The 22240-nt window shown below is 42.8% G+C and overlaps 1 protein-coding gene across 1 annotated transcript in view; it reads right to left on the minus strand.

The window, feature by feature from the left end:
* The window catches only part of ZFAND3 (zinc finger AN1-type containing 3), a 323644-nt gene extending 303422 nt beyond the window's left edge, over positions 1–20222 (minus strand). Inside the window, exon 1 of the mRNA XM_060021890.1 lies at positions 19727–20222. Within this exon, the coding sequence (XP_059877873.1) occupies positions 19727–19797 (71 nt within the window). The 5' untranslated portion in view covers positions 19798–20222. The remainder of the gene's footprint in view (positions 1–19726) is intronic.
* Positions 20223–22240: the final 2018 nt, after the last annotated feature.

Raw genomic sequence — 22240 nt, forward strand, 5'->3', positions numbered from 1 at the left:
CTTAAAATCTAAGATGTTGGAAGTTCAAGCTTTGGTTTTTTTAGAAATATAACCTAGAGTAGGAACCAAGATGGTGGAGTAGAAGGACGTGCTCTCACTCCCACTTGCAAGAACACCACAATCACAACTAGCTGCTGGAAAATCATTTACAGGAAGACACTGAAACTCACCAAAAAAGATACCCCACATCCAAAGAAAAATGAGAAGCCACAATGAGACGGTAGGAGGGGTGCAATCACAGTAAAATCAAATCCCATAACTGCTGAGTGGGTGACTCACAACACTTATACCACAGAAGTCCACCCACTGGAGTGAAGGTTCGGAGCCCCATGTCAGGTTCCCAACCTGGGGATTCGGCAATGAGACGAGGAATTCCTAAAGAATCAGATTTTGAAGGCTAGTGGGATTTGACTGCAGGACTTCGACAGAACTCGGGGAAACAGAGACTCCACTCCTGGAGGGCAAACACAAACTAGTGTGCGCATCAGGAACCATGGGAAGGAGCATGACCCCAGGGGAGACTGAACCACACCTACCTGCTAGTGTTGGAGGGTCTCCTGCAGAGGCGTCGGGAGGGAGGGGGCGGGGTTGTAGCTCACCGTGGGGACAAGGACACTGGCGGCAGAAGTTCTGGGAAGTACTCCTTGGCGTGAGCCCTCCCAGAGTCCGCCATTAGCCCCACCAAAGAGCCCAAGTAGGCTCCAGTGTTGGGTTGCCTCAGGTCAAACAACCAACAGGGAGGGAACCCAACCCCACCCATCAGCAGGGAAGAGGATTAAAGTTTTACTGAGCTGGCCCACCAGAGAAACAGCCAGCACTACCCACCACCAGTCCCTCCCATCAGGGAACTTGCACAAGCCTCTTAGATAGCCTCATCCACCAGAGAGCAGACAGCAGAAGCAAGAAGAACTACAATTGTGCAGCCTGCTGAACAAAAACCATATTCACATAAAGACAGACAAGATGAAAAGACAGAGAGGGCTATGTACCAGATGAAGGAACAAGATAAAACCCAGAAAAACAACTAAATGAAGTGGAGATAGACAATCTTCCAGAAAAAGAATTCAGAATAATGATAGTGAAAAGATGCAGGACCTCGGAAAAAGAATGGAGGCAAAGATCGAGAAGATGCAAAAATATATTTAACAAACACCTAGGCGAATTAAAGAACAAACAAACAGAGATGAACAATACAATAACTGAAATGAAAACTACACTAGAAGGAATCCATAGCAGAAAAACTGAGGCAAAAAGCAGATAAGTAACCTGGAAGACAGAATGGTGGAATTCACTGCTGCAGAACAGAATAAAGAAAAAAGAATGAAAACAAATGAAGACAGCCTAAGAGACCTCTGGGAAAACATTAAACACAACATTCGCATTACAGGGGTCCCAGAAGGAGAAGAGAGAAAGAAAGGACCCAAGAAAATACTTGAAGAGATTACAGTCGAGAACTTCCCTAACATGGGAGAGGAAATAGCCACTCAAGTCCAGGAAGCACAGAGAGTCCCATACAGGATAAACACAAGGAGAAACATGCCGAGACACACAGTAATCAAACTGGCAAAAATTAAAGACAAAGAAAAATTACTGAAAGCAGCAAGGGAAAAACGACAAATAACATACAAGGAAACTCGCATAAGGTTAACAGCTGATTTCTCAGCAGAAACTCTATAAGCCAGAAGGGAGTGGCATGATATACTTAAAATGATGAAAGGAAAGAACCTACAACCAAGATTACTCTATCCAGCCAGGATCTCATTCAGATTCCATGGAGAAATCAAAAGCTTTACAGACAAACAAAAGCTAAGAGAATTTAGCACCACCAAACCAGCTCTACAACAAATACTAAAGGAACTTCTCTAAGTGGGAAACACAAGAGAAGAAAAGGACCTACAAAAACAAACCCAAAACAATTCAGAAAATGGTCATAGGAACATACATATCAATAATTACCTTAAACGTGAATAGATTAAATGCCTCAAGCAAAAGACACAGACTGGCTGAATGGATACAAAAACAAGACCCATCTACATGCTGTCTACAAGAGACCCATTTCAGACCTAGGGACACATACAGACTGAAAGCAAGGGAATGCAAAAAGATATTCCATGCCAATGGAAATCAAAAGAAAGCTAGAGTAGCAACACTCATATCAGATAAAACAGACTTTAAAATAAAGAATGTTACAAGCGACAAAGGAAGGACACTACATAATGATCAAGGGATCAATCCAAGAAAAAGATATAACAATTATAAATATATATGCACCCAACACAGGAGCACCTCAATACGTAAGGCAACTGCTAACAAGTATAAAAGAGGAAATTGACAGTAACACAATAATAGTGGCGGGGGGGGGGGGGTGGGGGGGGGGGGCTTCCCTGGTGGAGCAGTGGTTGAGAGTCTGCCTGCCGATGCAGGGGACACGGGTTCGTGCCCTGGTCCGGGAAGCTCCAACGTGCCACAGAGCGGCTGGGCCCCTGAGCCATGGCCGCTGAGCCTCCGCATCAGAGCCTGTGCTCCGCAATGGGAGAGGCCACAACAGTGAGAGGCCCACGTACCACAAAAAATAAAATAAAAAGAAATAAAAAAGAAAATTACAGACCAATATCACTGATGAATATAGATGCAAAAATCCTCAAAAAAATACTAGCAAACAGAATCCAACAACACATTAAAAGGATCATACACCATGATCAAGTGGGATTTATCCCAGGGATGCAAGAAATCTTCAATATACGGAAATCAATCAATGTTAAACACCATATTAACAAACTGAAGAAGAAGAACCATATGATCATCTCAACAGATGCAGAAAAAGCTTTTGACAAAATTCAACACCCATTTATGATAAAAACTCTCCAGAAAGTGGGCATAGAGGGAACCTACCTCAACATAACAAAGGCCATATATGACAAACCCACAGCAAACATCATTCTCAACGGTGAAAACCTGAAAGCATTTCCTCTAAGATGAGGAACAAGACAAAGATGTCCACTCTCACCACTATCATTCAACATAGTTTTGGAAGTCCTACCATCGCAATCAGAGAAGAAAAAGGAAAAAAAGGAATACATATTGGAAAAAGAAGAAGTAAAACTGTCACTGTTTGCAGATGACATGATACTATACATAGAGAATCCTAAAGATGCCACCAGAAAACTACTAGAGCTAATCAATGAATTTGGTAAAGCAGTAGGATACAAAATTAATGCACAGAAATCTCTTGCATTCCTATACACTAATGATGAAAAATCTGAAAGAGAAATTAAGGAAACACTCCCATTTACCACTGCAACAGAAAGAATAAAATACCTAGGAATAAACCTACCTAAGGAGACAAAAGATCTGTATGCAGAAAACTATAAGACACTGTTGAAAGAAATTGAAGATGATACCAACAGATGGAGATACACCATTTTCTTGGATTGGAAGAATCAATATTGTGAAAATGACTATACTATCCAAAGCAATCTACAGATTCAATGCAATCCCTATCAAATTACCAATGGCATTTTTTACAGAACTAGAACAGGAAATGTTAAAATTTGTACGGAGACACAAAAGACCCCGAGTAGCCAAAACAGTCTTGAGGGAAAAAAACAGAGCTGGAGGAATCAGACTCCCTGACTTCAGACAATACTACAAAGCTACAGTAATCAAGACAATAAGGTACTGGCACAAAAACAGAAATACAGATCAATGGAACGGGACAGAAAGCCCAGAGATAAACCCATGCACCTAAGATCAACTAATCTATGACAAAGGAGGCAAGGATATACAATGGAGAAAAGACAGTCTCTTCAATAAGTCATGCTGGGAAAACTGGACAGCTATATGTAAAAGAATGAAATTAGAACACTCCCTAACACCATACACAAAAATAAACTCAAAATGGATTAGAGACTTAAATATAAGACTGGGCACTATAAAACTCTTAGAGGAAAACATAGGAAGAACATTCTTTGACATAAATCACAGCAAGATCTTTTTTGATTCACCTCCTAGAGTAATGGAAATAAAACCAAAAATAAACAAATGGGACCTAATGAAACTTAAAAGCTTTTGCACAGCAAAGGAAACCATAAACAAGACAAAAAGACAATCCTCAGAATGGGAGAAAATATTTGCAAATGGATCAACGAACAAAGGATTAATCTCCAAAATACATAAACAGCTCATGCAGCTCAATATTAAAAAAACAACTCAATGTAAAAATGGGCAGAAGACCTAAATAGACATTTCTCCCAAGAGGACATACAGATGCCCAAGAGGCACATGAAAAGCTGCTCAACATCACTAATTGTTAAAGAAATGCAAATCAAAACTACAATGAGGTACCACCTCACACTGGTTAGAATGGGCAGCATCAGAAAATCTACAAACAAATGCTGGAGAGGATGTGGAGAAAAGGGAACCCTCTTGCACTGTTGGTGGGAATGTAAACTGATACAGTCACTATGAAGAACAGTATGGAGGTTCCTTAAAAAACTAAAAATTGAATTACCATATGACCCAGCAATCCCACTACTGGGCATATACCCAGAGAAAACCATAATTCAAAAAGACACATGCACCACAATGTTCATTGCAACACTGTTTACAATAGCCAGGTCATGGAAGCAACCTAAATGCCCATCAACAGACGAATGCATAAAGAAGATGTGGTACATGTATACAATGGAATATTACTCAGCCATAAAAAGGAATGAAATTGGGTCATTTGTAGAGACGTGGTGCATCTAGAGACTGTCATACAGAGTGAAGTCAGTCAGAAAGAGAAAAACAAATATCGTATATTAACGCATATATGTGGAACCTAGAAAATGGCAGAGATGAACCGGTTTGCAGAACAGAAATTGAGACACAGAAGTAGAGAAAATACGTATGGACACCAAGGGGGGAAAGCGGCAGCGGGGTGAGGGTGGTGGTGTGATGAATTGGGAGATTGGGATTGACATGTATACACTGATGTGTATAAAATGGATGACTAATACAAACCTGCTGTATAAAAAAAAATAAATTAAATTTTTTAAAAAATAGACAATGTCATGGGGTAAGGAAGTTAATTATCTAAAGTTCAGCATAGCTTTAATTTCTTTTCTTCCAAGTAAAATTCTATTTTATTTATTTCAAAATGTTATTATAGTATGTTAATTTTTGTTCTATCTAACCTTTTATCTGCAAATAAATAGTCTATGTCTAGAATAAAGCTAATAAAAATTTTAATTTAATTTAAAAAATAATAAAAGATACAAAAAAGCAACAATAAACAAGTGGGACTACATCAAATTAAAAGGCTTCTTCTGCACAGCAAAGGAAACCTTTAACAAAATGAAAAGGCAGGGCTTCCCTGGTGGCACAGTGGTTGAAAGTCTGCCTGCCGATGCAGGGGACACGGGTTCGTGCCCCGGTCCAGAAAGATCCCACATGCCGTGGAGCGGCTGGGCCCGTGAGCCATGGTCGCTGAGCCTGCGTGTCCGGAGCCTGTGCTCTGCAACGGGAGAGGCCACAACAGTGTGAGGCCCGCATACCACAAAAAAATAAAAAATTTAAAAAATGACAAGGCAATCTACAAATGGGAGAAAATATCTGCAAATCATATATCTGATAAGGGGTTAACATTCAAAATATATAGAGAACTCATAACTCACTATCAAAAAAACAATCCAATTAAAAATGGGCAGATCTGAACATTTTTCCAAAGAAAACATACAGATGGCCAACAGGTACATAAAAAGATGCTCCACATCACTAATCACCAGGGAAATGCAACTCAAAACCACGATGAGATATCACTGCACACCATTAAGAACTGCTATTTTATCACAAAGACAAGAAATATCAAATGTTGGCAAGGACATGGAGAAAAGGGAACCCTTGCGCACTGTTGGTGGGAATGTAAATTGGTGTAGCTGCTATGGAAAACAGCATGGAGGTTCCTCAAAATATTAAAAAATTGATCTACCATATGATCCAGAAGAGAATGAAAACACTAATTCAGAAAGATATATGCACCCCATGTTCACTGCAACATTATTTACAATAGCCAAGCCATAGAAACAACCTAGATGTCCATCAATGGAGGAATGAACAAAGAAAACGCGGGGTGTATATATATGTATATATATACACACACATATATACATACAATGAAATATTATTTGGCCATTAAAAAGAATGTAATCCTGCCACTTGCAACAACATGGATGGACCTTGAGGGCATTAGGCTAAGTGAAAATAAGTCAGAGAGATAAAGACAAATGGTATATGATCTTACTTTTATGTGGAATCTTTAGGGAAAGAAAGGTCGCATATAGAAAACAGATTGGTGGTTGGTGGTGGCAGGAGGTGGGGGGGTGAAATGAGTGAGGAGGTCAAAAGGTGCAAACTTCCAGTTATAAAATGAATGTCATGGGACTGTATTGTACAGCATGGTGACTATAGTTAATAATACTGTATTACATATTTGAAAGTTGCTCAGAGAGTAGACCTTAAAAGTTCTCATCACAAGGAAAAAGAAATTTTTTTTTTTAAAGTTGCTTGGCAAAGTTCTTCAGAATTTCACCTATTTTTATTTTTTGTCTGCATTGGGTCTTCGTTGCTGCACACGGGCTTTCTCTAGTTGCGGCTAGCGGAGGCTACTCTTCATTGTGGTGCATGGGCTTCTCACTGCTGTGGCTTCTCGTTGCGGAGCACAGGCTCTAGGCGCCCAGGCTTCAGTAGTTGTGGCACACAGGCACATTAGTTGTGGCTTGCGGGCTCTAGAGCACAGGCTCAGTAGTTGTGGTGCACAGGCTTAGCTGCTCCACAGCATGGTATCTTCCCGAACCAGAGATAGAACTTGTGTCCCCTGCAATGGCAGGCAGATTCTTAACCAATGCACCACCAGGGAAGTTCTGAAAAAAATTTTTGTAACTACGTATGGTGATGGATGTTAACTAGATGTTTTGTGGTGATCATTCTGCAATACCTACAAATATCAACTCATTACGTTGTACACCTGAAACTAATATGATGTATCAACTATACCTCAATTTAAAAATACAATTCAAGTACACTGACATGCTATCTAATTCATCAAAATGTACACTCAACCGTTCTAAAACTAATCATCTCTTTCCCACAACATGCTCATCATCTTCCAGATGGAATCACTTCAACTTAAGAACTTCCAAAGTATAAACCTTCTTCTACCAAACCAAACTTCACACACCAGTGACAGATGGCATTAGTGCCTGCTTCTACAGTTTCACGATGGACTTAGAAATAAATGGATTCACAAACAACCTTTCAAAAGCTCACTAGTGTGTAGGCAGAACTTATATACCCACCATATGTGACTGACCATCTTTCACCCAGTTGCCCATGTCAGAAATCTTGCTGCCTCTCTTTTCCTTTCCACCCCCCAACCCCATCCCCCATCCAGTCTGTCTCTGCTCTTACGCTCAAGCCCTCCTCTGCAGTCCCCACTGTCCCAGTGCTATGGAGTGAAATGTTTGTGCTCCCCCACCGGAATTCACATGTTGAATCCTAATGCCCAGTGTGATGGTATCTGGAGGTGAGGCCTTTGGGAAGCAATTAGATCGTGAGGGCTCTGCTTAGATCATGGGATTAGTACTGTTGTAAAAGAGGCTAGAGAGAGGTCTCTCATCCCTTCCACCATGTAAGGTTACAATGAGAAGACAGCATCAATGAGGAAGCTGGCTCTCCTCAGACACCAAAGCCGCCGGAGCCACGATCTTGGACTTCCAGCCTCCAGAACTGCGAGAAACAAATTTCTGTTGTTTATAAGCCACCAGTCTATGGTATTTTGTTGTTACAGCCCCAACGGACTAAACTACCCAGGTTTCAGCCTCCATTCATTCTCAGCTCTCCTACTACAGCATTCACTCAGGGTTGCTTTATCTAGGGTTCACAGACTCTCTAATCCACATATAGAAATGCATTTAGATCTAACTGGTTTCCTTTGTAATCCTAAGTAATTTATTCTATGCATTGTCCTGAAAAGGGGGCTGCAGTCTTCACCAGACTGCCAAAGACATCCACGGCCCAAAAAGGTTTATGGGCTCTAACTGGACTCTGCTTCCATGCTTATATCCTCCAACTCTCCTCCACACTGCTGCCAAGGTAAAGTTTTTGAAATATAAATATCATCTGTCATCCATACTTAAATCCTTAAATGGTACCAACTGCTTCCAGGTAAAATCTTAACTCAACCATCCAACAATCAAGTAGGTTCATGACTGGCCCCTGCTCATCCCCCCAGCTTCATCTTGCCTCCCGCCACAAATGCAGCTAACATCCTGAGTTGAATCTGCAATTCCCTGAATTCAGCAAGCTTTCTCACTCCTCTCTGCCTTTGCATAAGCCGTTCCCCCTGCTTGGAAAGCCCTTCCTCACCACCTCCACATGGTTAACTCCTGCTCATCGTTTACTCCCAGCTTAAGCACCATCTCCCCAGAGAGCCCTCCTGGCCATCCTCCACTCCCAGTCTCAGTAAGATGCCCGGTCAGTGCTCTCACAGTACTCTGTGATGATCTCCCATAGCACTTTCCTCATGGTGTTTTGTCCATTTACTGTCTGCCATCCCTTCCACCCTGTGAGCTTTCTTAAGGCAGAAGCTAAAACAGTATAACATGCCTAGCAGAGCTCAAGACACACAACAGAATGCTTAACAAATGCTTGCTGAACAAGGGATAGGCTCTGGAAAATAGCCAAACCAGCCAAAGTCCAGTCAGAAACCTCATCAACTAATGAGGTGGCACTGGTCTGGAGATTACCATAAATGCAAATTGCCAGTTGAGGCAAGAAAGTTCTGCATCTATTAATCTGCCACCAATGCTCCTTCATTCAAGGCTGGGAAGTCAGCCCTTAATAAATTTAATTACCCTGGTCAGGCACTGTGTCAAGGGGCTTGACAGGCATTAGAGCTCACTAAACCTCAAAACAACTCTAGTATATTCTTTTTTAAAGAAAAAGAGGCAAAGAGGTAAACTGCCCAAAATCAAGCAGAAAGTTATAAAGTTTTCAACCCAGGTCTTTGATTTCAAAGCCCATTGCCTAGCCACTGAGCTCAGCTGCTTTTCTGGAGATGAGATATCAGCATGCCCTGCATCTTTGGAGGCATTCTGGAAGAGCCTAGGCTGGATGAGAGGGGGCCCTTCATCAGCCTCACAGCAAATAAGAAAGGTCTTATTCCTCCAACAAACACTACGCACTACTATTAAATTCTTTAAAATTTAATGTAAACTCCCCTAAATGTATTCATTGAAAAATCTTTTAAATGGGAAGGGCTTGTGAGAGTTTTCTCCCCCAAGAACAGCAAGTAAAGGAGGAAATGAGCAAAACTTTGTTGAACTCTCCACACCAGGCTTAGAGGTTGAAAAGGGAGATGAAAAATATCAATATACCCCAAGGAATGGAGTTGGTTGTGGCAATACCAATAAAGGAAAGAAGGCAGAGTCTCCATGGTCTGCTGCAGAGACACCACGAAGCACCATCCTTTAACTGGCTGAGAAGGCTTAGCAGAAGAAACAGCCCATGGGCTTCTAACAGATGGAAGACTAATTTTGCTGAAAGCTGCTGCCACTTCCACTAAACTTTAGTTTGGAATGTGCACCACAGCTCTCATCCTATGATCTTCAGCACTTCCCTGTAAGACCTCTGGGGGCTCACACCCAACACTTCAAGAAAAAACAGAATGTTTTCTTTAATCTCACCCACACCACCTGTTCACATTAGTTTCTCGAGCCCTTACAGATGTGGTCACCTCTCATATTTTGACTAGAAGTTGGTGATCACAAAGCATCTTCATTCCTAATTACCACCACTCCACATTTCCCCATCCTCATCCTCCTTGCACCCCAGTTTCCCCCTTGACCACCTTGTGTGTCCTTACTCTTCCAACTCACCTCCAAATCAGGTGTCAGATACTGTCCAGTGACTTTTCTGCATCCCAAATTTCAACACAAAACCAACAAAGTCCATTCTTCCTGTCCCTAACTCCAACCAAAAACACATACAATGTAAGTATCTAATTTATCTACAATGAAAACTATTCAGGTAAACCTAGGGGCCTTTCAACTATGGGATTATAAATATCTAGTCACCAGACAGCTTAAAACCAAGAAGAAGAAAATGCAGCCTTTAGGGACACATACTTCCACAGATAAGATTTTACTGTGACTATCATTTTCTAAATTAATCCATACTGGTATTATTGAGATTATAAACCCCCAAAGAGACTCTTAGTATACATCATGTAACACTCCACACTTCTACTCAAGACTGTATCTTTATCACTTGTTACAGCAACTGTTCCATGATTAGATCCTGCCCCACATTCAGTGAAGAAAAAGATTAGCTTTACAAATAAAATGCATAGTTTAAACACATCTTGAAAGTGCTTCAGTACTGGGGGTGGGGGGGGATGACATGAACAACAGGTAAAGCTAATTAACCGTGATATATACACAGAAACAGGGAATACAGGTCTCAGAGAATACATGATTATGTCCCCCTAATCAACAAAAGAATAAAACAAAAGTTCCTCTAAGCAAGGATTTTTGTGGATCAACATGCAAAAACACACCTTTATTTTTAAAGGTGAGTACCACAGCTCTGTGTTATGTTAAAAGGGAAAGGCAAGCTAGATAAAACTGTATAGGGTCATACACCGTGAAGATTTTGTATATACACGCATAGTTTCATATGCAAACACAAAGACTTGAAAAACCTGGTTTTCTGAATTTCAGTGGCATCTGAAGAAAAGGAAGAATACCATCCATCCATCCCCAGGACAGAAACCAAGCAATCATAAATCTAGAAACAACATACACTGAAATACACCACACTCTCTCCCACCTCCAGTTTATTATTTCTTGCTGGTTAATACACACCTGGACAGTTAAGAATGACTGTATTATTCAATCTATTTTGTGTCTCATTCATTATGTTGAAAAAAAATTCTTTCAGGAGAGAACTTTCCCAGCACATCTATCTATATAAAGCACTCTAAAAAGGGCTGAAATTGAAAAACAATGACCTGAAATAGGCAGAGACTCTGAAAGCATGGACATGATCAGCAAAGCCCCCCACCCAATCTATGTTCTCCAAATTCCTGCCCCACTTTTCCCATTAGGTACCCATTAGCTAGAGAAAACTTCACTTTCACACACCCTGTTCAGGAATGCTACCAGCACAACCATGTAAGAAAACCAAATGACTGCAGGAAGAGTATTTGCGACACTTTGAATAATGAGAATACTTCTCCTTCCAGGAAGTGTGGCTAAGAGTGTGATTATTCATATAAATGCACTTCAACTTAGCTGTGTGTAAGAGTCCAAGAGGTAGATAAGACACGAACAACTGTTACTCCATGTCATTCCACTTTAGCAGAAAGAAATGAGAAAAGGCACTCCCCAGAAGGTCCCAAGTGCAACAACACCAACCTAACTCTTTACCAGGACATTAATGAGGCAGCAATGAGGCTAAATAAAGCCTGTCCACAAACTAGAAACACAAAATGCTGTGGTGTGGTCTGCCCTCATCCCCACTTCTCCCCCAACCAGAGTGGTCACAGCTGCAATCCATGATCTTTCCCAGGACATTCTTCTGCCCTAACACAAAACTGCACCTGTCTATAATACAGGACATTTGGTACAGTTGAATGAACAAACGCAGTTAGCTAGCACTACATCTTCTTCCTACTGCATTCTTCCTTCCTGCAGCAGTGAACAGCTGCAGCCACAACTTCAGATGTCAGGCACTGTTTGCAGCTCTGTCCCCTGGCCTCAAGGATGACATGGCATTTTCATTCATCTTGTTCCATTCCCTCAGTCTGATACATCACAGGTCAGTTTGGTTTTGCCCACTGCTGCTGGATATTCCAACATACTCCACCTTCCCCTGTACAGAGGGACTTGAATTTACCAGAAAATCCAATGCATTTATCCTTAATCATATATCAAAAGCTGTCATATGAGATTTACATTTGTGAATCTACAAAAGTCATAGTCCAAGGTGAATACCTTCAAAACTTCTCTCACTAAAGAGAAAAAAAAAAAGATTCTGTATTAGTCCAACATCTCCTGTATAGGCCTCTGAGGTTGCCAGTTTAATAGACTTAAGAAAGGGGCAAAGATGACTGACCCAAAAGCTAACATGAAAAAAAAAGTTCAAATTACAGACTAACGTGTACTGAAATTTTAGTTCCCAAAACTGATCAAAGGAGCACTTTCCAGTAATCTGAATTAACAATAGGACTGCTTCCCCCTTTGGAAATAAAATATGTTGGAGCTGAGAAAAAAAACAACAATAACACAGAGCTAAATCAAACGCCCCACATTTTCAGAATATGAGAGAAAACAGGGATCTAGAGAACTCACAAGAAAACAGGCTTGAATGTCAACTGTTTCTTAATAAAACTAGAAAAAAAGCAAAAAAAAAATAGGCTTGAAAATCCTGGCTGCCTATCAGATCAACATTCTAGAAGAGCACTGTCCAACAGAACATTTTGGGAGGATGAAGTGTTCTATATCTGTGTTCCCCAACGAGGTAGCCACCAGCTACTGAGATACAGAGTACTTAAAATATAGCTAGTGTAACTCAAAACTGAATTTTTAATTTTATTTAATTTTAATTAGTATGAATTTAAACTACTACATGTAGCTAGTGGCTACCATACTGGACAGAACAATTCTAGAATGCAGTCTTAGATTCTGGTTATTAAAAACTTCAAATAAAGCTGCTTAACCTCCCTTCTGCATTGAACACACATAGGAAATTTCTTCCTTATATCTAAATATCTCATTCAGCAACATAACTTTGTTACACAGGGACCCAGCCCAAAGCAGGATCAGCCTGTTTCTCAAAGCCCCTACCAGAACCGAGAGACATCAGTGTCATCCACCCAGTTGGAATGAAGGCCCTCTTTTGCAAACCACTCTGACACAAAGTCCCACAACAAGCCTGAATCTGGACTGTTTTGTTTTGTTTTTTTTTGCGGTACGCGGGCCTCTCACTGTTGTGGCCTCTCCCGTTGCGGAGCACAGGCTCCAGACGCGCAGGCTCAGCGGCCATGGCTCACAGGCCTAGCCGCTCTGCAGCATGTGGGATCTCCCCGGACCGGGGCACGAACCCATGTCCCCTGCATCGGCAGGTGGACTCTCAACCACTGCGCCACCAGGGAAGCCCTGGACAGTTTTTTAAGTGTATGATTAAAATTATACAAGTTTTTGAGTTGTGACTGGTCAAATTCCTACATGTAGCTTTGATCAGATACTGAACTTAACCTTTCTTCAAAAGAAAAAAGAACTTTTAACCTCAATCTTGATCTATAATTATTGTGGTAGTGCAAAACTTTGCATCAGTTTGCACAGACGCACCTCCGTATGACCTAATAAAAAACTCCAAATTATATTAGTTCTCACCATCTTCATACTCTGCCCTCAATAAGTAATATTTAATACACTAGGGTTTCATTTCAAAAAACTTTATTCAAGGAATTCTTGGCCCTCTGATTTTTCCAGCTAGAAAAAAGTTAACTTGTAAAAATTAATGTTAACTTTAATACTATTAAAGACTATGAAGAGATTTTTAGTCAAAACTTTTCAGTAGACTTAAAGTGCTGTGTTCTCTTTTTTTTGGGGGGGGGGGGGCGATGAGGGGAGGAGAGTGGTGAATGGGGAGAAGAGAATTATACCAAAAGAGCCTATGTCCTATATGTTAACTGGATCTAACTCTAAAAAGCTACTGTCTCAAACCAATGTAAACAAAGAACATGATTTCTTAAAAAATAAAATTATCTCCCCATGTTCCATCACTGCAAAGGGGCAAATTTTTCTGGATACTCAAATGTAATCAGGAAAATGAGGCAGATAGATAAACGTATTGACAGTGAATACTTCATTTAAATCATGTTGCATCTTCAGATGCACACAAAATTCAAAAATGCAAAGTAAAACTGCATTACTCCTTGGTATTTACCCAAAGGAGTTGAAAACTTATGTCCACAAAAACCTGCAAATGGATGTTTATAGCAGCTTTATTCAAAATTGCCAACACTTGGAAGCAACCAAGATGTCCTTCAGTAGGTGAATGGATAAACTGTGATACATATAGACAATTGAATCTTAAAGTGCTAAAAAGTAATGAGCTATCAAGCCACAAAAAGACAAGGAGGAACCTTAAATGCATATTACTAAGTGAAAGAAGTCAATCTGGAAATGTTACATACTGTATGATTCCAACTATATGACATTCTGGAAAAGGCAAAACGATGGAGTAAAAAGATGAGTGGCTGACAGGGGTTGGGAGGAGGGAGCGATGAATAGGTAAGAGCAAAGAGGATTTTTAGGGCAGTGAAACTACTCTATATGACACTGTAATAGATACATGTCACTATATTTCATCCAATTCCACAGACTGTACAACACCAAGAGTGAACCGCAGTGTAAACCATGGACTTCGGGTGATAATGACATGTCAATGTAGGTTCATCACTGTTACAAATGCACCACTGTGGTGGGGATGCTGATAATAAGGGAGGCTGTGCATGGGAGGGAGCAGGGGGTATATGGGAAATTGCTGTACCTTACTCTCAATTGTGCTCTGAACCTAAAACTGCTCTAAAAATATAAAATCTTTAAAAAACAAAAAAAGTAAAACTGTACAAATGAGCTGTTTTGTGTTTAAGAGAATGTTTAAGGGGGTTTTATAATCAGATGGATAATTAGTGACATCACTGGAATGAACATTCTACTGATTAACCAGTGATTCATGCTGTGTTCACATGGAATTTGAAAGCCCAGGTTAAGCTGGTTGAAGTGTGGCAACATGTTCCAATCGGGAGACAGAGACTGATAAATCAAAAATGTGTGAGGGCCACACACTACTAGGAGCCAAGCAAACTTGCCATATAACTCACAGAGTGACAGAAACAGAGTTCTACAGCAATTCCCAAAGCCTGGGCTCAGAGAAAATAAAAGAAACAATAAAAATAAATAAATAACTTCTGTTTAAGCTAACTAGTCAGTATCTTGGTTGAATCAACTTTCTACTAGTAACCATTTCAGGAACAGAATTTATTTTGTGAGATTACTCTTAATCACTGCCCTAACTCCATCTTTACTTAAAATTCATCATTATCTAGCAGATCTAGTTGGTAAGTAAAATGCTTCTCAACAGAATAGATCACAAAAATGAAATACTAATAAAATCTATTTCCCTAAAGAAAATGTACCCATGTAATATTTCTTTTATGACATGATTCATTAGAAAGTAAATCATAAACATCTTTTTTTTAATCAAAACAATGAATCGTTTACCTAATACATCCCATATGTAAAATACTCCAGGGACTTCCCTGGTAGCACAGTGGTTAAGAATCTGCCTGCCAAGCACGGGACACAGGTTCGAGCCCCGGTCCAGGAAGATCCCACATGCCGGAGAGCAACTAAGCCTGTGCGCCACAACAACTGAGCCTGTGCTGTAGAGCCCACAGCCACAAGTACTGAGCCCGCGTGCCACAACTACTGAAGCCCACGTGCCTAGAACCCGTGCTCCACAACAAGAGAAGCCACGGCAATGAGAAGCCCGAGCACCGCAACGAAGAGTAGCCCCCACTCGCCGCAACTAGAGAAAGCCCGCACGCAGCAACAAAGACTCAATGCAGCCAAAAATAAATAAATTTATTTAAAAAATAAAATACTCCATTATTCCCTAAATATCAGACTGAACACTTATGTCTACTACACTTTAAATTTACTTATGAAAAGAATAACACTTCTCAAAGTTTCCATTAAATTACATTGTGATAGAGACCATCTCCAATTATAAAGGCAGAATATCAATAATTGTAATTAGATATTTATACTTAATATGCAGAATTCGAAAATAAAGTCCATCTTTCCCCCATCCTAATTAATTACCCGTTCTATCACCCTATAATACACTCAGGATATTCTTATTGTCTTCTTCCTGTCTTCTTTTAATAATATTCTAGGTCTGCTCTTTCAAAAACTTTTGAAAATATCTGTGAAGAATCTATATCCCTCAGTACATTCTGTAGCTTCAACTAATACCACTTATAGCTATATGATTTAAAAGTGCTTTTACATATGTATTTCAACTAAAGAAAATGCACCAATTGACTACTTCATTTCAGATTTGACAATTATAAACTAGCATGATTTTTTGCATGATTACTGAATGCCTAAAATAAGCCAAGAAAATGCTCATGCTCATATTTCACTAAAAGTTTTAAGTCCATGTCTCAGGGAAAAAACCATTTACGGTCATTAACCCTAAAAACATTTATGTGCTATACAAACACCTTGCAACTTTAGTAAAACTTCAACAATTTCCAAGGTAGCAAAGTTTCCCAGTGGTCTCTCTGTAACACGTTAACTTAATTACCTACACTCAATTTCACAATATAAAACCAAGGAGAAAACTAGAAATTTTGAGTGTTCGAAGCACTAACACATTTGCACTGCATGCTCCTCTAGGCATTCTCCTTTCTCATTGCAGTCCCACAAGACCCACCTGAAAGCTCTCCTATGTTAACCAACCCCCACTGATTGGTGTCCTGAGTGGACAATGCTGGGCAGCAAGTCCTTCTGCCTAAGTCACTAGAGAGAAGAGCAATCCTAAAGGAACTGCCTTTAGTCTGCTAGTACCAGAACATTCTGCTAAAAGGCTCCTCAGCAAAGGGCTGGGTGTGGGCCCTGACTAGCTGACTTCACAGACCTGCGGCTTCCGCAGAGTGCAATGCTGACTAAAGTTTCCAGAGAACACACTCACCTTCATGCTCATGAAGGGCAAAGGCAAGTTACCTCCTGAATGGCTTTGACATCTACTTCTCTCCATTCTCCCTGGCCACCATACAGGTATAGTAATCCCCTGGGGATCACTCCTCCTGACAAGTCTTCTGTACCTCTGGACTTTACAACATGCCACAAACATACAGACACCACATTCACAAACAAATACACACACACACACATACACAATCATACCCACATACACAGGCCACCCTCAAGATCATCTAGTAATCTTTCACATTAAAGAAAATCACCTCACAACCCACTCAAAGTTCTTCAACAGCTCCCCAGTGCACTCAGGATAAAAATCCAAAGTCATAAGCATCACATATGGGGGCCTGTATCACCAGTTGCTCTCACCATCTCAGCCTCATTTCTACCTGACCCCTCTTCACAATCTACCAATCCTCTACAATGAACTTTCAGCTGATCAAATGTGTAGTGCTCTCTCTAATATCCAGGCCTTCATCCATGCTCTCCCCTCTGCCTGACAGAAAACACCCTTCTCCCTATCTATTTCCATTCTCTCCTAATCTTCCTGCAGGCTTAGGCTGGCATCACCCTCCAGGCTATCTTCCTCTACATCCACCTCAACTGGAGTAGGTGCCCCTCCCAACAAACCCTATTCCAAGCCTAACACACTTCATTGTAACTGGTGTTTTTACTCCTCTATGTCCCCTGCTCCCAGAGAATGGTGCCAGTGCCCCTCTTGTCTACCATAATATCAGAGGCACTCAAATATTTGCTAAATACATTATAAGTTTACTTAATGAATATAACATGAATGTAGCCCATGCAATAAGGGAAACGTTCAAAATCAGTCACGATATAATGGAAACTAGGCAGCAATTTCCTTATACTTTGGTATAAACTGCAAACTACACAGGTGCCTTTAGGAAAGGTTAAAACATTACACATTAAAAAGAACAGCTTCCACCATAAAGATATTAGTTTCGCCTAACTCTCATTAGGCAAATTGCAGTTCATAAAAAGTGCCATATTGAAAGTATCAAAAAAGCAGCCCTGGTTGCTTATAAGTCAACTATGGCATCAGTGTAACTATTCCTCTCTACTACCAAACTCTCCTTGCATTACTCAGAACCTTGCTCAGTTTCTAAGTCTTGATGTAAATCTTTTAATGTGGGTTCCACTCATAATAATGGTCCCAAAGACATTAACATGTTGCCAGGAAATAGACCTCTGATACATCCTGGGCATTAGCTGCCACTGGCAGCTACTTTCTCTGAGCCACATGTCTTCTTATGAGTTACAATCTGAGGCTTGTGACACCAGATTTTTCCAGGGCAGCAGACTGATGTCATAAACGTGATGGTACTAAGCACTCTACAGAGCTCATTAGCTCCACCCTGAAATCCCAGAATGCAAAGGCAAGTTTCCCGTGTATAAATAATGCCTCAGTTTTCCCATCTACAAATAAAAGAGAGAACGGTTCCCACTTAATAAGATTCTTGTGGGAATTAGATTGCCTATGAAAGCACTTAGCAAGCAACACAATTATTTTCAAGCCAAAAAGAAGGGGAGACTATAAAATCTAAGATATTTTCACATCTTCAGAACTTTTGGTAACGCTGTAACTTATTTTTCGCTAATATCCTTTCACCAAGAAATTTTTGAGAAAGAAAAGGCTGAAAGATGAGAAAATTAGATTTTTTTTGTCATAACCTTTGGATATGACAAACTCCACAGAAATCTACACTAAGATCCACTTTCTAATCTTTCTCTGCACTCCCAAAAACCACAGCCTTAATTTCTACCTCAATCATCCCTAGGATCTGAGAGACAGTAAAGATAAAATACTTCAATACATCTTCCCAAGATGCCCTCACCAGAAATAATCATTTCCTTACTGCCTCTATGCACCTCCAAATATACTGAATCTTTGGAAAATAAAACAAAAAAAGAGATAAATCACAAAAGCTGGCCTTCAAAATCTCCAGTTTCCTTACAATAGATCTAGAATCATAAATTATGACGGAGGCACCTGTCTGGTAAGAGGGCTGGCAATCCATAAAAACTCCAAGTGTAACAAGAAGAATTTAAACTGTAACTACAGGTGGAAAAGTTGATTTCCCACCTCAAATATTTTCACTCTAACACAGGATGGCCAAGCAATAATACAGGCTGGCCAAGGTGAATATTTTTATCATTAAAAAAAAAAAAAATGGGGACGGAAGGGAATTTGAGCCAATTAAGCAAGTTGGCTCTCACGTTCCTAAGCCAAGCTGACTTGAGTTTTTTTTTGACAAGGGAATCTTACAGACCTTCTGAAACAAACGTGTTTTAAATAAGATGAGACCTCAACAGTCTTGTAACTTTACCCAAGCCTGGGTTCTGGGCTCGACTTTTAAAAATGGGTGACGTGTGAACAGCTTCCTAAAAGCAAATGGGGCACTAGGATATAATTTAGGAAGTGATGATGCAAGTCTCTGGGGGACAGGGAGGAGGGGAGGTGAAAAAGTCAGAGGAAATACCCTCCTGGTTCCTGGGCACCAACTCATACCAAGGAGGGGAGGAAGGGCTGGCCTCCACAAGCCAAGGGAAGGGGGCACCCCAGCTCCAACGGGAGGTGCCAACGCCGCCCTCTCATCCCTGAACGCAGCCCTGCCCCCCTCACCAGTAGCCCGGCCGGCCCCTTTCGGCCCGAGCCTCTGGCAGCCGAGTCTCCGAGGGTGGCAGCGCACCCCCGGCAGGGCCTTCTCTGCCCACCCCCAGCTCCCTACCCGGTGCCCCTCCCCAGGACGCGGCCCCTGCCCCCTCCCCGCAGGCCCGGCCTGGGCCCAGCCCCCAGGGTTCCGGCCTCCCCGGGCCGCGAGGCCTGCCCGGGCAGCCCCGGCGCCCGCGCCCCGGCCCCCGCCCCCACCCAGCCGGGCACTTACCCCCAGAAGCCGCAGGGACAGCGAGGCGGCAGACTGGGCGCTTTGCTGCGCTCGCTCCCGGCATCTCCCATGGTGCTCGGCGGCAGCGGCGGAGCTCGGCGGCGGCAGCGGTGTTAGCGGCTGGGCCTGGGCCCCGCTCGGAGGAGGAGGAGGAGGAGGAGGTGGAGGAGGCGGAGGCGGAGGCGGAGGCGGCGGCGTCGTCGGGGGGCTCGGGGCGGGGGGAGGGGGAGGGAGCGGGCGCGCGGGCGGGCGCGAGTCCGGGGCTCCGAGCCGGGATTCCAGGCCGGTCAGCTGGAGGCGGGCCGCACCACTCGGCCTTCGGAGATGGGGGGGCCGGGGGGAGTAGAGGGAGGGGAGCTGAGGAGGTGGGGCGTACGGGTGAACCGAGGACCGCGGGGGAGGAGGGAAGTCCCGGCGCCCTCGGCAGCTCCCACCGCCGCTCCCAGCCAGAGCGATGTCCCGTGCGGCGGCGCTGGGAAGGACCTGAGGCCCCCCCCGCCGGCTTTAGCGTAGCGGCAGCCGCTGTGAAACCACGGGCCCCGCTCGCTCCGTAACACCCTCCCTCCCTCGGAGGCTGCGCTGACCGGACAATGGCCGCTCCGCCCCCTCCCCTCCTCACGCACCCCTCCCAAGGAGTCACAATGGTCTCGCCGGGGGGAAGCCGCCGCCAAAGCCCAGCAGCTGATCAGCTGGGATCCGGGCGTGCCACTTTGTTCAGCGCCTCAAAGGAAGAGGACGGGGCCGCGGGCAAAGCCGAGACCGTAGAACTATCACTCAACGACAGGCCTCGGAGGCTTTCTTATTCTTGGAACTTTTAAAATCTTAAGGAAACTTACCTTCCCCTGTCTGAAGAAGGGGAGCAGGCTTCTGAATACTCTGGGGCACGTTACCTCCCCCCCAAACGCGAATGGTACGCCCCAAGCGAGAGGGGGAGGAGCAGATTAGTTGTTTAGGGTTAGTGGAACCAGTCCCAGAGCGGCGGTCGAGCACCGCGCATGCGCTCGGAGAATCCCATTACCCGGCACTGGGAAGGGCCAGGAGAGCTTCCAAACCCGGAAGTGGAGCTCGGTCTTCCTGGGGCTGCTGGGGTCTTCAGCTATCCGAGCGGTCCGCGAGCCCTTCGCTTTTGGTCCCGGGCGATGCCGGAGGACATTTCTCAATGAACTGCTAACCCCTGGAAATCTCTCTTCCCAGGCCTCCCACACCCAACTCACTCTTCCTGTACCACCCAGAGAACCGGTTTCTCGTTGGCAATGATGAACTTCTGGGAAACGTCCCTCCCCTTCTCCGCACCCGCAATGGCGGGGAGAGAGAGGCTAGTGTCTTGGTCAGGTTCCGTGCCCCTCTAACCACATCGGTGTCCCCAACCTCAGAGATACAAGTCCACTCCCTATGCCTAGGCTAGGAGAACCTCTCTTCTTTCTGCAGTGGACATTTCGGTTTTGGGAGGGTAGGTATGGCCAAATTAGTGATGGAAACTGGTAAGTGACCAAAAAGTTTGAGGCACTAAAAAACGAGTCCTTTAACGCTCATTGTCTTTTATCCTGAACCCATTCTGAGCTTCAGCCAATCGTGAGAAGAAGGCGATTGTTAATGATTAATTTCAACAAGGAGCAAACTTCCACCAGACCTCTTGGAGAGGTAACCCATAGCTGAGGCCCTATGGGCGGACTTCTCAGTCCCTGCTACTTCTAGGAAGGCTTACTGGCTTTTTTTTCCCCCGCCACAGCTGAGCGTGTACAGAGACCCTCTCGAACCCCATCCAGGGGGGCCTTGAACCCCTTTTCTTGGGATAGAGAGAAGGAGGCCTTGCCAGTTGACAGCCACAAGCCCTATTGTAAGCAGGTGTTGCTTGCTTTCCCCTCCTGCCCCCCACCAATTAGTTTTCTGAATAGTCACAATTATTTAAAGTTCAGTAGATTTCTCTTAATGCCTGGGTTTCCAGTTGCTTTTGGAAAGCAGAAGCTTGACACCACTTAGCTCAGTTACTCACAGCACTGGTGATACGGAGTTACATGTACCTGCCCATTCTGTTTGTACATGCTCTGTGGACTTATTAACATTGTTGTTGCTTCTTTTGGCCTCTAAATGATCTCAGAGAGACAGCAGTGAATAGTCCTGAAGAGAGATCTTAGGGGCCCATCTACCCCCTACCTCATAAAGAGCAAGGATCACACTTAGTTTAGCATCCTCCTAAAGAGGCTCCTGCTGATGAAGACAGTAATTGCAAAAATCAAACCACTTAAAGCCAAAGCACCCTCCAAACGTGAATGCTGATTTATTTTGCGTAATATTTAGTTTCGGCTTTGTTGATTTTCACAAGCCTTCAATAAATATTTCTGTCGAAAGCCCATAGAATGGTTGAAGTCATATGGCACACCCAGCTCCCATTGGACTCATATTTCCTTAAATCCCCACTTAAACTGACATAAAATTGCCACATTCACAGAAGATTTACAGGCTTTGAGTTTAACAAACAGATTAAGTGGGACTCTTGCTATTGGCATCTTGATG

This window comes from Delphinus delphis, chromosome 10 (assembly GCF_949987515.2).
Source record: "Delphinus delphis chromosome 10, mDelDel1.2, whole genome shotgun sequence".
Lineage (NCBI taxonomy): Eukaryota > Metazoa > Chordata > Mammalia > Artiodactyla > Delphinidae > Delphinus > Delphinus delphis.